This window comes from Aulonocara sp. 'chitande type north' Nkhata Bay, linkage group LG7 (genome assembly GCF_057382095.1).
Source record: "Aulonocara sp. 'chitande type north' Nkhata Bay isolate Kocher_YH1m ecotype deep benthic linkage group LG7, A_spYH_male_GT1.1, whole genome shotgun sequence".
NCBI lineage: Eukaryota > Metazoa > Chordata > Actinopteri > Cichliformes > Cichlidae > Aulonocara > Aulonocara sp. 'chitande type north' Nkhata Bay.
The window spans coordinates 36,115,571-36,132,430 of NC_141350.1; the positions used below are offsets into that span (position 1 = coordinate 36,115,571).

Genomic DNA, 16,860 nt, shown 5'->3' on the forward strand with positions numbered 1-16,860 from the left:
TACAAATTCTCCAAAGAGTGTGCGTGCAATTCCAGTGTTCCCCGTCTATAATTTCACTTTTAGTGAACTTTGCAATCATGCAGCGGTAGGTAGCGAATCACCTGCGTGTCACAAATTAATTGCCATACAAGTTCACACGGCAGCTCAGCTAATTTACAAGATGACATGAGGAAGAGAAACACGGTGCCACGTGCCACTCTTTCAACTCGAACAATCATTTTGATTTGTTTTCACTGTCTGGCACTCAGCATTTCAATTCATCTGGAATACACAAGAACAATGGGAGGAATTTGCTCGAAAACACACGCACCCGTTTCACATCTCCCCGAGAAGCACTTATTCTGTGCATAACAACTCTACCCCTCAGATACTCCTCTTTCAAAAAAATAATAAAAAAATCCCATTTGATTTCACATTGTCCAATGAAACAGTGGAGGGTGAGAGGCAAGTGAACAATCAATCTTTGTAATGTGATCCATGGATTGAGCGTGGTGAGTAAATGTTTGCACAGGCATCCATCCAAGCCTGCAGTCAAACGAATTTTGCAGAAAAGGAATCTATCCAGGGCAGGCCTCTCTCTTTATCTCTCTCCTGCCCGACAGCAGCAGGGTATCAAGCACATTATATTCCAGCGCTCTGTGCATTTTTCATATAGGCTCGCCTTTTATGTTTTATGTACGCCAGCTCAGGGGAGAACAGCTGTGTGGGCGCCACATCCTCTGTAAGTTTAGAGGGAGAGAGAGAGAACTCATTTCAGTGGGAGAAGTGGAGCAGAATGCCAAACGCAGCAAGCGCAGTACCTGCGAACAAACAGGAGCTGCAGACCAAGGCCTGCCTCAACTATTACATTACCATAATACACGGAAACAACACCTCGCATGCTGGTACTGCAGTAATTTGAAAACAGATTGACAGGATTTACAAGTTCTCAGCTTATCTTCACCGTGACCTCTGTGACCTCCATCTTCGCTGTCAACTTTTGGAGTAAACTCGTGTGTTCGAGGCTTATTTGCAGACTTTTCCAGGATAATCTGGTATTACATATACAAAAGTAAATAGATTTTTCTTTTTTATCATATTGCATTTGATTCTTTGAAACTATATACAGACCCCTTCCCCCCGAAGAGGAAAAAACATATATGGTAGTGTGATTTTATAATTGACCCTACTTGCTCTTCCATGCAGACTTGATAAATCCCCTCCGGCTCAGAGAATAATGCACTGCTTATATGGAAGAGCTCACTACAAGTCTTTGAGAGATTAAGCTGCATTGGAAATTAGTTTCTGTGCTGTCTGTACAAAATGTTAACATTTTTGTTTGCCGCTAATGCCAATCTGCTCCCAGTAAACAAAAGAAAAAATAAAATGAGACAAACATTGTATGTAAATAAGTCTGAAATGCAGAAGTTTTGAGGTTTCTAATATTATTTAGATTAAAAGATTGATTAAACAGTACAGTGGAGTATATTTGTATATCGATTATGTGTTGCCCAGCCCTGAGTACGGCATATCGATTATAATATGTCATAAAAATCTCTATTTTTTTAACAGTATTTTGAAGGTGAGGAAAACTAATTAATAGAGACTCGGACCCTGTGGTAAGGTCTTTTGTGGAATATTTTTGCCTCAGTTAAGCTTCAGAGTGGTCAAACCTCAGTGCCTCTCACAGACTGAGCTCCTCTGCTGGAGGCAGGAGGTGAAATCTTTCCTGTTTAGAGGTACACACTGCCACCCAGTGTTATCGGGTCTAAGGCAGGAAGAGCTGAAGTCCACTGAAGTTTGTCCAGTGTGCTACTCGTTGCTTCGGCTTGAGCCATCTCTGCTTTTATGTTCCCATTTAGCCCACCAACACTGACTGTGTGATGCTTATGTAGAGTGCATTTAAAAAGCTTCTAAATTAAACATCATACTTTGTTAGTTTTCTTAACGGATGTATTAACTCATTGTCAAAAATGTTCATCACACATGAAGCGGCCTGCCAAGTCATGACAAGAATATATGACTCCATCATGGTTTAATCTTATAATGGGAATGTTGCAAGGTTGCTTCACATCATTTCATCAGTCTTTGCTTTCTTTTGGATAAAAGAAACAAGGTGACCTTTAGGAAGCAGTCATGAGTTTAGACAGTATAAGGAAAAATGTGGCTTAGCAGTTGCTGAAGCATTTAATTACCTCCATCTAATATTGTTTGGCAATTTGATTGTTATTAGGTGCTGATTGTTTTTGTTGGAAAACTAAAATATATGTGGATGTATGGATTATAGTGATATTAGAGGAGTACAGAATTAAAAGTAGGTCAGAAAAATGAAGAATAGTAAGTAATTATTTTTCAACCACATGATTTTGATTTTTCTTTGTTTTGGCTTCTCCTACATATAACTCAAGTCTACCCTGCTGACACAGGGCTTGTGGCAGGTTCGTCCATCACAGGATAAGATATTTAAATTTCAGTGTGCACAGTATCGCAGAGGTTGTTGATCAGTTTTTAAAATGCGCGTTCCATTTTATTTTCTGAATTTTTCTATGAGTGAATTATCAGCTCAATGCCTGGTCCTCATTTCATTCCATGTTACGGCCCTGGGCCTTGGAGAGAGTGAGACTACCTTTTTGTGTTTATGCAAATCTAAGTGTGCTAGGACTCGTGGATGACTGGCTGCTGGGAGTCCTGTGCCAGCCTTCTTTTATGCAGATCACAGTGTGCCAGACCTTGCGGACGATTGGCTGCCTGGAGATCCCATGACACTCCGAGACCAATTGACTGGCTGATTGTCTGCACCTGGGAGTATAAAAAGGCTGAAGATTCTTCACACTGTGGGGGATTGTTGTGCTGATGTGAACATGCAGTGGCCTTCTTGTCTGCCTAATAGTTGAACTGTGTTTGTAACCTGATATACAGCTAACCTTAGTTTTATTAGACTCTTGTGTTTGCTGCCCACTTTAGTTAACCCTTAGCTTTTACTCTTGCCTGTTCTTTTCTTTGTGTATTAATTGTTTCCCCGGTGGTCTGTTGAACAGCCCCGTCGGTTTTCAGTTTGTTTGTAATAAAACCCCTTATTTACTCTGATTTTGTGAGAGGGCTTATGTATGTTTATCCCCTCCTGTCGCCTAGCAGAGGGGGTCGTAACATTCCAACTGATTAAAGTCGTTATTTACGTATTTATGTTCAGTCATGACGTTTCTGGCAATTCTGAGTTGATGTTGTAACTGTCTATCACTGTTGCATTCAAACATAAAACAACTGATGCCCCAATGGGTATATAAATAGCTGGAAACAAGTTGAAATACTTTATTCTGACTGGATCAGACAGTGAAATTATTCTTTATGGAAAAATATAATGACTGCTGTCTAGTCATGTTATTAATCCAAAGCCGTTTTCATTTGCTCATCAGTGTTATTCCTGAGATATATTGGCATAAACTACATAAATATCCATATATCAATAAGAGGATCCTCTGTACAGTGAGGTCTATAGCAATTCTCCTGTGCAGTGCGTCAGACAAACTATGCTCTGCTTTCAGTTTTTTTCTGTTTGTGCTGCACCAGCCTATGTTTGACGCCTCAGTTTGTATTGTAACAACTTGTCAGCTGTTTTTGTAGTCATATATCTGCCCATTCACTTCTACATCCAGCACATTTTTTTGTCATAACAGTTCACTCACTGCTCTGTGTGGCTGCCTGCTAATAGTGACACAGTGGATGAGGAACCACCTCAATGACCCCTAGTGGTCAATTATTAAATCGCTTACCAAACGTCTCTAGTCTTATACTTTTGCCTTATACTTTTGTTTATTTTTATTTGAAGAAAACAGTGCTACTAGGATCAAATGTAACATTTCCAGACAAGTTTTAAAAAAAAACATTTATTTACACCTGCTACTTTTCATTTTGGATAAAGTCTGCAGGATGCTGATGTGGCTCTCTGTAATTTATAATTGATCACATTTCTTTGTACTGTGATACATCAAACTAGCTAATGTTAGCCCTATCTAGACACTTCAAGTACTTGTGTGGACTATTTGGATCCTAATTGATTCTTTTGTTCACCTTAATCCCCATCGGCATGAAGCTGAACCTCCATTATTGGCTAAGAAAAGGAGAGACTGAGAAATGGGCAGATAGAGCATGAAGAGAGATAGTTAGGGATGAGGAAAGATAACGAGGAGGACAAAGTACCCTGTAGGATTAGCAAAAAGGGTGGATAATAGGGAGCAAGTCTGGCTGCAGATAGAATAGCCTATCAAGTGAGAGTGAAAATGGGGGAAGGATTGGAAATGAGCGAATCATATGCTGTAACTTATCCTCCCAGTTCACCAGAGACCAAAGACACTTTGGTTTCAGCTGCAGGAAGCCCGAAGCCCAGGTAGCCTCGGGGAGATGGAGGGGTATTTTTTCACACATGAGAGGGTCTTAGCTGTACCTAACTGGCCACATTGGCCACCAGTCTTGTACACTGGTCCCAGCTTGGTGCTTTGTCAATGTGCTGTGACTAATCCAGGAGGGGTTCCACATTTTCTCTCACTCTAATTAAAAGAGGATTAGGTGAGGTGGAGCTCTAGACCACTGCAACATGCACAGCCACCATCCCTTAGTTTTCCCCAGGATAATTGCACTTTGCCTGGGTTTTCTGTGCATGCCACCACCTGAACTCAACAACCAGCTCTGTCACTAAAATGATTGGTGTTAATACTGAAGGAGCTTACAAATAAGGATTGATCCAAAAGAAAAAAAATACACTAGCACTTCGTCAACTGGTGTCTACATATGGTCTATACGCTCTAAATCTGCTCCAATTTTGTATTTCATTACTGACTGTAAAATTTAATCCTGATGGCTTTATCTTCATTTGTGCATGTTCTGTAGGGATCTGTAAAGGGATTTAAAATACCGTGGCCTATTAATTTTTCCTCAAAATACCGTTTTCTTTGATAATTATTAATTCTGATTTAGAGCAAAAGAAAAGAAAAAAATCCCAGTTTTGATGCATTCACATCCTTCAACATTTCATTATTGAACTCGTAGGTGTAGCAGTGTTAAAATGAATATAAAGATAATAAAATAAAGTAAGCAAACTTCAGTGCCAAATTCAGGATTAACTGCATAAAGATAATGATTCTTTCAGCCACAGATTATATCAGAAGTGTTCTGTGGATAAAACCTTTTCCAATTATTTGGTGGCTTGTGCAGTCTAGTCTTTTTTTTTTATTTGTTTGTGTTTTGTTTTTTTAGGATTTATTTTTGCCTTTTAATATTATTATAACATAAAAATAGAGCTTACAGGAAAGGACTCAAACCTGGGCCCCTGCAATAGTCTTTTGGTACATAGGTAGTCTTCCAGCCTACAGAGACTGACCAACTCTCATGTTTAGTATTCAACAGGTTTTTATGGTTGCTTTTTTTTTTAACCTGTAAATCAATCTCATGTCATTTTGAAGCATGTCTTACTTTCTAAAATGCCTCTGGAGGCAACAGTAACAAGTAGAGAGGAGGCTTACTGGAGAAGCTGTAATCAGGTATTTACAGATGTGCCCTTGGGAGAAATGTTCTCCATTGATGAAAGAACAATGCCAAAACACTGGAACACTTGAACCACGTCAGGTGGAGGACTCTAAATAGCTAAATAGCTAAACAGGTGTGCCTTTATCAGGTACACCTGTTTAGCTGCTTGATAACTGCTGCTTGGGCTTACAGAGAATGATCCAAACAATAGAAGATTGAAAAAACACTGCCTGGTTTGATGACTGTCGATTTTTACTGCAACAGTTGGGTGTTGGATCAGAACTTGGTGTAAACAGCATACAAGTATGGATCCATCCTGTCTTGTATCAACAATTCAGGCTGCTGGTGGTTTAAATGGTATGGCAGACTTTGGGCCACTTTTTATCAATTGAGCATTATTTAGACACCACAGCCTGCCTAAGTATTGGTGTTGACCACGTCAGTTCCTTTCAAACCACAGTGTACACATTTTCTGATGGTTGTTCCCAGAAGGATAACACAAAGCTACTGCAGTCAAATAGCAGATCTTAACCCAATAGAGCATCTTTGGGATTTTATGGAACAGGAGATTCACATGCACAGCCAACAAATCTGCCGCAACTGTGTGACGCTATCATGTCAACGTGGAATGAAATCTCTGACTGCTGTCGCATAAATTCACTGAAAAGATTTCATTGCCTGGGTTATTAATGGAAGCTACTTTCAGTTGTTAGCAGGTTAATTTAAATAGGCTCCAGCTGCCACACTGAGTAGACCAGGGGTGTCAAACTCAAATACACAGTGGGCCAAAATTTAAAACTGGAACAAAGTCGCGAGCTAACGTTAATATTTATTGAAAAAAAAATCTTCCTCCAGATTTAAGAATGAATCTTTTCTTATGGACTCAAATAAGTTTTGCTGGAAAACTGAATATGGAACAAGCAAAGCTTAATACTAAACAATATATATATTAGCTGTATAATACCAGTAGGCCAGCTCTAACAGTAATTTGGTATGGCTTCGCGGGCCAAATGTAATTAGGCTGCGGGCCAAATTTGGCCCACGGGCCAGAGTTTGACACCTATGGAGTAGACTGTTACTTCCACTACATTTTTTGTATGTGAGGAAGCCATAAGAAAGTCAACCTTGCTGATCTTTCTTTAACCTCATGAGGCGGTGCAGACTACATAATGTTTTTAAGCTCATTTGCAGTTGAATTGTCTGACAAGGTCTATTGGTGTATCAGACCATCTTAAATAAAAAATGTGAGCTCCAAGCACTGAGCTCAATGTCTCACTTAAAGGTTCTGCCATTTTTTTTAAATATTCAACTCATCTCATCTCAGCTTCAGATGCCAACACCTACATGCACATTTTTAAGTCAAGCACATATTTGTGACATCATTAATGCTATATATTAGGCTTCAAAATGTAAGCAAACAGTATAATATTGGAAATACAGTATAAATATTGGGTCAAATATGCTTTGGACTCAAAAGTTAAGTATTAGCTTTTGGTGGTCACAGGATACTTTGATCTGTGTGAAAGTCTAGAATATGAGAAATTTTTTTGTTTCAAACCAGAGGCGATGCTTATACATCTAGTATAAATATCTCCCCATCGAACTGAACACATTCAGTTTGACTTGACATGTTTTGTTTCTTTTAATGAGACTTCAGTAGGGATAAGAATGACAAAGTCAGGACAGATCAATCAAATTAGTTTTACAAGTCTTGAGCCACTCCTCACATCTTTATATTTTGCTTCCAAGGACCTATAATTTGTTGTAATTTTTTTCTTATTTATTCCTATTAATTTTTAAGCAATGTTTTTTCAGACTCTAAAATGTTTCTTTTGAAATTAAACCAGTAGAAAACAAAAGAAAAAGTGTCGGGCATAAAATACTTTCTACAGCAGATAAACACAATCTGAAGGTCTTACAGAAGGGCATTAGGGAAAAGATTGTATCGGTATGCCAAATTGCACAAGAACTCGACCAAATATTAGCAGGTCTTATTGAGTGATGAATCCAAACTTGACATTTTTGGTTCAGATCATTGTTGACATGTACATAAGAGGTCAGGAAAGAGGTGCAATAGTGAGCATCTACATCAATCTGTAAAACGCAAAGAGGTCCTGTGATGTAATTCATTTAAAGCCTATGGTGTTTGGGGACCTTGATAAAATTGATAGTATTGAATGCAGAAAAGTACTCTTAGATTTTGATCCACTATGCAATGCCTTCATTTTTTTCAGTGCGACAGTCCCAAACACATTGTCAGTGCAGTGAAAACATACCTGGATAGAAGAAACTCACAATGGAAGTCGATGATGGATTGGCCTCCCCAGAGCGCGGAACTCAACATTACTGGCATCATCTTGACAGAAAAATTTAAAAAAGGAAGTCAACATCCAAAGGAGAGCTCTGAATGTCCAAGAAACTAGGAGAACTATTCCTGAAGACCACTTAGAGAAAATACTGGAAAGCTTTCCTGAGAAAGTTCAGACTGTGAAGAATGACTGTGGTCACACCAAATATTGACTTTCAAGGTAATTAGAACAAACTGTGTTCACCTTATACTCTGTTTGTTTTGCCGCATATATTTAAACATTTCTTAGCAAAACATTAAGAAATGAGAAGTGACTCCAGACGTTTGTATAGCATGAACAATAGTGAACTGAATATGAAACTTCCTCGTTCTCTTCTCCGGGTGGTTTTTCCAATGTTTTCTACAGTTATGGGGTCTTCCAGGACGTGGGGTGGAGCTGGTCTCAGCCACGCCCCCTTGCGTCAGATTACTGCAAGTAAAAACTTGGGTAAACGTCACCTCGCACTAACTGGCTGTCGCCCATAGTGAATCAATATATCGCTATCATTTCCTGCTGTCACTGTTAGTTATTTATTATTTGGCCGGGACTATGGCTGACGACAACGAAGATGCTGAAATGAAACGAGCCCGAAGTCGCGAACGGCAGTTAGGTAACGGCTGCTTAATTTTCTACGCCTTTTACTGATAGCTGGACAGAGATGGCTTCATAAAGTCAGTGAACTTTGGCCCAGCCGAGTTATTTGGCTTTTTCTTTAAGTCGGCACTTAGCTGAAAGTTTTACTTTTAGATTAGCGTGAAATTTCTAATTAAATGTTGGTAGAAGTACATATTTTTTTTAGTGATCATTACTTAAAAAACGAGCTAGCTAGCTCTGACCGTTAATAAGCCGTTAATAAGTTCCACTCACACCTTAACCGTCCAGTAATGTTTTACAAGACAGTAGCGTTCAAGAAACAGTATTAAACCACGTAACATACATGTTAATTACTGTAAAAAAAAAACACAAAAAAAAATTATTGTAAGTTAAGTATAAGCCGTTCATGGCATTCTGACTTCTAATTTTGTCTGTTGAATGGATTGACAGAAGTAGAGAGCTGATTTCTTAATTTGTTTGCGTTACATGTTTCAGGTTATCAACAAATTTTCAGATTAGATAAAGAAAACCACAGCAAACGCAAAATGCACTTTCCATTTATGTATTAAGGGGGAAAAGCCATCCAAACCCTACCTGTCCTATGTAAAAAAGGAATTGCCACCTAAACCTAGTAACTGATTGTGCCACTCTTAGAATCAAGAACTGCAGTCAGGTGTTTGGATGACTGGCCACATGTGTTTCACACAAAAAAAAGCCTTTTTGTTCAGCATTGTGTTTTTTCCTTGGCACTCTTGCTGATATCCTTCTTATTGTTGATTCATGAATACTGTTCGTTAGATGTTGTTTTATATTCTGTTGTGACCTCGTAGATGAATCGTTGATGTGCTCTTCCAGTAAATTTGGTAGGCAGCCTCTTCCTGGGAAGATTTATTAACATTACGAGTTCTCTCCATTCATTGATAGCGTCTTTCAAAATGGTTTGCTGGAGTACCAAAGCTTTAGAAATGGAGCACTTTCCAGAGTGATAGATTGTCAATTACTTTGTTTCTTTAGATTGTGGCATGTTGCATTGTTTTTTTGTTTTTTTTTAGATCTTTTAGCTTACCTGCTTTGTCAGACAGGTTCTATTTAAGGGATTTCTTGATTCAACTATTTGAAAGGCTGAAAGGGGGCAATTACCTTTTCACATAGGGCCAAATAGATTAGGATTTTTCCCTTCCATTTTACCTTTGAAAAATAAAATAAATAAAAATAAAATCTAAAATATAATTTCTTAGCATCTAGAAGAATATACATGCAGATATGTCCAAATATACAAGATTCACTATGCATTAATATATTCTCATAGTTGGTACAAACCAGTTGAAATCATGCTGTCTGTCTTCTTTCCCCAGCTTTGGAGAACCCAAACACTGACATTGGCTTTTGTGGCAGGATTCTGGTTGGGCTCGCCCTCATTTTCCTGCTGATTACTCTGCCCATCTCCATATGGATGTGTATTGTGGTCAGCTACTTAAATTACAGTGCTATTTGTTTTATTTTAGAAACACCTTTTAAAAGCTGGTGACGCATGGTTGTTTACCATTCACCCAGATAAAATGCATCTTTACTTTACAGGAAAACTCATTTCTTTTTAAAAGTAGCATGCATAAGAATACCTCCATATCTAGCTGCAAGAAAAAGAAATTACTCATACTTACTTACATATTATATATGACCTTGGGGTTGTTTTTCTCTGTATACAGATTGTGAAGGAGTACCAGCGAGCTATTATTTTTCGCCTGGGGCGCCTTTTGTCAGGAGGAGCCAAAGGACCAGGTAAGAAGTCATGTTTTATTTCTTTTTCTCTTTTTATTACACCATCGTGTTTTTTTTAAATAGTCATCTAAATATACAGTTCCTTTATTGAAATGTTAGTAGTCTTTAACTCATAGATAATATATTTTTCATGCTCAGCTGTGGTTGCATGGATCATCATTCAAATGTCCTGACATTTCTTTGCAAATGTCAGTTGTTGGACATTTGTTTAAGTGTTTCAGTGGCTCACTTTTAGCTACCGTAATACAGAGCTGCTTCAAATGGGCGGGAGGAGAACAAGCACTAGTCAGTGTCCTGTTACCAGCGATTTAGATTGTCCGTTATTTTAGATGCAGTCAATAAATTTAATATTGATTACTGCTTTTATTGGCAGACTTAATGACATCAGTTGCTATCAGCTGAGCTTTAAATTGGAGGGGTTTTTTCTTGCATTAAATTCAGACAAACAGTGTAGGAAACTTACCCATCGTCACACAGCTGACCACAGTCACTGGACTGATTGACCTAAACATAATTTTTTCATATATGATGTGTATTGTTGAGTTACATTTTTTTCCACCCTTTGTTTTGTAGAGCACACCAGTTGTTTGGTTGCGGTTACTTTACTACAAAAACCTCTAATTCTATCAGTCTGCAAGGGAGCGCAAAAAGTTACATAATGTATATCCAAGTGTCATTACAGTGTGGTTGTTAAAATGCCGACGTGAAGAAAGTACTGATTAGATGTATGATCCGTTTTGTTCATATAGCAAAGTATTGGGCAAATTATGCACCCTGATGATGGCACCAGATGACAAAAAGAGTCATGAAATCACAGAAGCAATTGCTGTTGATTCTCGGGGCATATTAATGCGTGTACCAAATTTCATGGAAATCCACTTAATGTTTTTTTAAACAACTCGACTCAAAGTCGCAGAAGCCAACTTCATTTTGGGGGATCACAGAAACATTACCATGCATCATCTGGTAACCAAATGTAGTGCCAATTCCTCCAGTAAATCCTGAGGATTTCTCATTTGGGGGGGGGGGGGGCACGTAATGTGTGTTACTTACTATTTTGTGACAGTCCATAGTGTAGTTTTTGAGACACTGATTGACAGTCCAATATTTGTGTTGTTAAAACCATGAAAAAAAAAACCATAGGAAGAATCAAAGAGAAGCATGGGGGCAGTGGGTCCTGTTGTGTTGTGTTTACAAGAGCGTTTTCTTCCTGCTGTTGGGCAGAATGACACAAGGCATGTCATAGCTAAAAATTAAAATGTGATTTTTTTGGTAGGCTTTATAGCAACAAGACCACAGACAAAGTGGGCATGGGTGCAGGTTCACTCAGGCCCCACACAGGGGCCCGAGGGAACCTGCACCCACAGAGCTGTTCAAGCGCTACAGCATATTTTTCTGAATGCCTTATCCATGCGATCAGTTATGTAACTTGTGTTTTGAATGGCAGCAGATTTGTTAGAAGCATAGAAGTAAAAAATACAGACTCCCACGAGGTACAATTTGCATACACCTCACAACTCACTGTCTCTTTATCTTTGATTTCTTGTTGTACTAGATCTAAAAACCAAGCAGTGTCCTCTCAAAATGCTGAAACGTGGCTCCTCAGAGAGCCCCGGGCTTGAGTTTATGACAACATGGGGTTAATAATAGCACCTGCAACCTGCAACTCTTGGCTTCTCTATCTACGGGCTCACAAAGAAAGTGTCACGGAAAAGAGGGACCCAGGCGCGGTTCTTGCTCACAGAAACACAGTGCGTTTATTTACAGTGAAACAGATAAGTCCAACAATCCATTCAAAAGTGCAATTTTCCAATCGTGCTCGTCCCTTGCTCCCAGTGCGTTCCGTGTAGTAACTCCCTTAGTGTGTGTGCTCCCCAACTCGCTTCTCCGCTCGCCCCTCCTGGAGGAAGAAGGAAAATCCAGCGTTAGCCACACGCTAGCCGAATAACACACTCACACTGCTCGCACAGACTATACCAGTTCGGAGTAATAATCCCACGTCGACTGTCGCCGCGAGTCCAGGTTAAATACCCCTTTCTAGCCTGGAGGAATGATTACCAACCACTGGTCAGGTAATCAGCTGCAGGTGGGCCGGCAACAGCGAAGAGGGACTCCCAATGACGACAGTCGCCAGGACACGCCTCTCCCACGGCGCGCACTTCCGTAAACAACCCCGAGGGCCAGGGAGGGAGAAGCAAACATATATACAGAAAACATAAACACAAGCAGGGTCGTCCGGAAAGGGCCGTCCGACCGTGACAGAAAGTTTACTGTAAAATCTTTCATTCTGCCTGAAACTGAGATTTTTATCGATAAACATGCTTATGTGCATCACAAGATGTTTTTCAGACTGTATTAGACCAACTGGGACCTTTTTACTTGTCTGACTGAGAGTGCTTCAGATTTCATGGTGGAAGTGGCACAGGGAGACTGTTGTTATCATCATTGCCCCTCCTGAACAGATGTCTGTGATCTCACCATTTAAATTTACAATATCTTGACAGGAATGGCATCCAACCACTCTCTATCCGGTGTGGTGTTAATGTTTGCTAAATGATTGCACACCTAGCACATGTCTATTTCACTAGTATTGTTTGATGCACTAATTCAATCATAGTGACTTGAAACAGGCTAATGAAAGCTGCAAATATCCACGGCTTTGCCTTGCTGTCAGTACAGCTGCAGTCTCATAAAGCGAGAGCTTGACTTGGCCTCCTGCCAGGATCTCATTCATCTTGGTCTTTTCAAACATTTGTGAGGAAGCTTCCTCATTATTGTGTTTACTGTAGCGTTAGTCTTTGTTGAAACTATTTGCATTCTTGTGATTTCACAGGCTTGTTCTTCGTCTTGCCGTGCACTGACAGTTTTATTAATGTGGACATGCGCACCGTCACCTTTAACATCCCACCACAAGAGGTACGACATGCACCCTTCCAGTTACATTAAGCAGATCACTTTCACTGGAATTCAGCTCATGTAATAATAACTGTGCGTAGTTATTTTATTTGTAGTTTTTTAGCTTATTACACAGTATTGTGTAAACACTGTTCTTCTCTCAGGTTTTGACCAGAGACTCTGTGGCAGTGTGTGTTGATGCCCTGGTCTACTACCGGGTCCAGAATCCTACTCTGGCCGTGGCTAATGTCAGTAATGCAGATGCTGCTACGCAGCTTTTGGCCCAAACCACCCTGAGGAATGTTCTGAGTAACAAGAACCTGGCAGAGATTCTGTCTGACTGTGAACACATTGCACATTTTATGCAGGTAAACTCCTTCAGCTTTTCTCTTAGCTGTAACTGTGACCCCAAAACATGCAAGAAATAATTATATACTTCCAAAATTTACTTCTTTTTTTTTTTTTTACATCGTTTACATTGTCCAATAAGCCTTTGAGCTGTCACTCTAAGGGTGTGTCCAAGGGTATGACCTTACACATTTGTTATATGTGGTATATCCAAAAGGTATTCCCTCATCTCTGTGAAGTCCTTCTGTCTCTATTGGCTCATTGTTAAGGCATTTTGAGATGCCATCTTGCTCTGAGCCTTGTTTACCAGGTGCATAATGCAGCTGTCACCCGAACTGTGTGTTACTGTTAAACTAACAAACTGCTGTAAACTGAGTGAAGCTTAGCTAATCCCATGTTTCTATGACGAGTCCAGCTTTTAGTTTGCTTTAGAATTTAATTATTTATTTTTTCCATTAAACTTTTACTTCCAGTTTATGCTGAGCTGCTGTAAATGATTAAATATTTATTTCTAATTCAGAGTCACAGAGACAGTGATCAGGAGGTACTTCAGGAAGTGGACAAATGTCTGTGACCACACCTCTTACTCGCTGAATTCAGCAATGCCGTTGGATTGTTTAGCTGGGTTTGGCCTGCGCCTCTTACGTCCACTTAAGGGAAATCTCACTGCTTCAGCTTAACAAGACATTTTGGACAATTCTATGCTTCCAACTTTGTAGGAATAGCCTGGGGAAAGACCTTTTTTGTTACATACTGTGCCCTAGTATACAAAGCAAAGTCCACAAAGGCATGGTTGGATGAATTTTGTGTTGAAGAAGCTGACTGAAAGTCCACTGAATACCACTGGGATGAACTAGAATGGAGTTTGTGAGCCAGGCCCCTTTGTCTAACACTGGTGTCTGACCTTACAAATGCTCTTCTGGATGAATGGGCAAAAATTCCCACTGGTAAATCTTTGTAGCAGTAACAGCTTCCACTCTCAGAAGAGTTGTATAATCATAGTATGATCAACAATGACCAATAGACACTTTTTCATGAATTCTTTTGCTCATAAAATGTAAAAATAGACATGCAGTGTGTGACAGTGTGTAGATGTAAAATGTGTGTCTGTTTCTCTGCTTTGTGAGAGAAACGTGTCACCACTGTCAGCTCCATCTGCTGGACAGTTCTGAAAAATGTAAAACTTTGAAAGATGAGGGACATCCTTCTCATTCATTTAAAAACTTTGCGATAAAATCTATTGTTGTTGAGGGTTTTTTAAACATACGTTCTATTTTTACAGATGTGGTACTACAAACGGTATATTGCATGGCTGTCTCCTCAGGTCACTCTGGACAATGCCACAGATGACTGGGGAATCAAAGTGGAGCGGGTGGAGATCAAAGATGTGAAACTGCCCCCTCAGCTACTGAGAGCCATGGCATCTGAGGCTGAGGCCACCCGTGAGGCCCGAGCCAAGGTAAGGCGGTTCTACATCTCCATATCACTGTCTAAACACAAGTCTTTTAAGGGAAATGTCTTCGAGGACCATCTGAGAGACGAAATGCTGCAAATTAGCAGCAACTGAATTTCAAAATAAGATCAAGTGGATTGTCTGGCCATTCATTTCCTAATGTGTGGGAAACACTGACCTATTTTGAAAGTATTCAAATAGCACTCAGCTTTTTGCCTTCCAGTTTCCTGTGTCCTTCTTTTGCATTTATCGATTGTTGTTATTTTTCTACACTTCAATTTCATAAAAAGGAGAAAAAAGTAACATTGGGAGATTTATGTAGTTTGTAAGGTTACATACTGGTCTAATCCTTTTAAACAATAGGTTATTGGAGATTTTAAAAATTGGTTTAAAGGAGATTTACAAATAAAACAAGAAATCTATCGCAACCCAGAAAAAAGGAATTCTGCAAGATTTTGTAATAAGAATAGTCGTAACTGTGGGTGTAGAGGCTTCTTCCACTGGGCTGTGAGATCAAGGCGCTCTTTTCATTTTCTTCCCTCCTGTTTCTCCTCTTAAGGTGATCGCAGCAGAGGGGGAGATGAGCGCATCGCGGGCGTTGAAGGAGGCGTCCCTGGTGATTGCAGAGTCTCCGTCAGCCCTGCAGCTGCGCTACCTTCAGACCCTGAACACCATCGCTGAAGAGAAGAACTCCACCATCATTTTGGCACTTCCACTGGAGATTTTGCCGAAATTCGTCAATACATGAGAAAGTGTCTAAAAAAAAGAAAAGAAATGCACATACTCCCAGCATGCATCACTGAGCACATATACATGTGTAATCAACTTCATTGCCTCACCGTCATTACATCTGACAGCAGCCAGCTTATTTTCACATAGGTTTAATTTATAACTTCTTTTTATTTTTTTCCAACTTTATAATCAAAGAAAAAAAGTGACACAATCTAGGGTATCATCTCCTAGCCCACAGGCCTTCTTTGAGAATTTACCCTTTATTACAAACCTGTGAAATTTAGCATATTCTCTGTTTATCAGAGCTGGAGTTGAATATTTGCTTTGCCTCAGGTGCTCTGGCAGCTGAGCGGGTAGCTTGAGCCAGCAGTGGCAATGCCCCGCAGTCATCTTGGTGTGTTTGCCAATAAATGACCACTGATTCAATATATTATATAACATATATATAATAATATGTAGTATGAGTTTTTAGTCTTAGCATAACCTTTAACTTGAAGTTTTATTTATTTAATTGAGTTTTCTTTAGTTTTTGTTTTAAGTTGTTTATTTATTTATTTATTTGCAAGTTTGTTCATTTAAAGCTTCAGAAAGTGTCCAAGTATCAGGAAGCTGAAAAAATGAGTTATAATTGATCATATTCTTTCTTTCAGCGTGTAAATATTTAAACATGTTTGAATTTATATATTGTGAAAATGACACGTTCTGTTTTAATCTGTTGTTCTGCTTTCCTACTTTTAACATAAGTGTTTGGACTGTTTGACCAAGAAGTGATTTTTGCCTACAGCCACATGTTGTTGTTGCCACACAGAAGATTTCTTTGTTAGGAAAGGGAAAGGTTGTTCGATTTTACTTTAGTAAGTCGTATAGGTTTCTGTTGTGGTAACAATAGTGACATTTAGGGAATTTTGATACATATGGAAACACAACCAGTGGACAACACTGTGCTGCTGTGTTCTCTAAAGACTGTTTGATTGATTGTTGTCCAGTTTACCAGTTTTCATTGTAATTTAAATGAATTTGTTTCTGTAAAAAAAAACCTCAGACACATGAATAACTTTTTGAAGTTTCGTTCAGGATTAATGCCTGTGTTTGCTTTGTTGTTGTTTGTAGCACACATTCTTTTGTGCAGTATGATTTGATATGATTTTATTTTGAGTTAAGTGTATATGACTAAATAAATCTGAAAGCATGTTTGTGTTGATTTTTTTTTCT

General features: G+C 39.2%; 2 protein-coding genes across 5 annotated transcripts in view; one reads left to right on the forward strand and one right to left on the reverse strand.

Annotated features, from left to right (window-relative positions):
- The window catches only part of barhl1b (BarH-like homeobox 1b), a 42,485-nt gene extending 33,887 nt beyond the window's left edge, over nucleotides 1-8,598 (reverse strand). The window contains exons 1-2 of one of the 3 annotated variants that reach the window (XM_086300224.1): nucleotides 8,052-8,598; nucleotides 7,776-7,855 (exon numbers count right to left, since the gene is read on the reverse strand). In XM_086300224.1, the coding sequence (XP_086156350.1) occupies nucleotides 7,776-7,855 (80 nt within the window). In that variant the 5' untranslated portion in view covers nucleotides 8,052-8,598. Of the gene's footprint in view, nucleotides 1-7,775; nucleotides 7,956-8,051 lie in introns of those variants that run through there. The other 2 variants (XM_086300225.1, XM_086300226.1) reach the window with 2 other exon arrangements.
- Nucleotides 7,979-16,839, forward strand: LOC147325633 (stomatin-like). 2 transcript variants are annotated; one of them, XM_086300229.1, is made up of 8 exons: nucleotides 7,979-8,027; nucleotides 8,214-8,294; nucleotides 9,797-9,906; nucleotides 10,148-10,220; nucleotides 13,054-13,136; nucleotides 13,280-13,483; nucleotides 14,788-14,922; nucleotides 15,476-16,839. In XM_086300229.1, the coding sequence occupies exons 1-8, from the start codon at nucleotides 7,994-7,996 to the stop codon at nucleotides 15,662-15,664; spliced, it is 909 nt and encodes a 302-aa protein (XP_086156355.1). In that variant the 5' UTR covers nucleotides 7,979-7,993; the 3' UTR covers nucleotides 15,665-16,839. The 2 variants fall into 2 exon arrangements, with proteins under 2 accessions (XP_086156355.1, XP_086156354.1); XM_086300228.1 differs by lacking the exon at nucleotides 7,979-8,027 and having other exon boundaries at nucleotides 8,255-8,457.
- The last annotated feature ends 21 nt before the right edge of the window (nucleotides 16,840-16,860 follow it).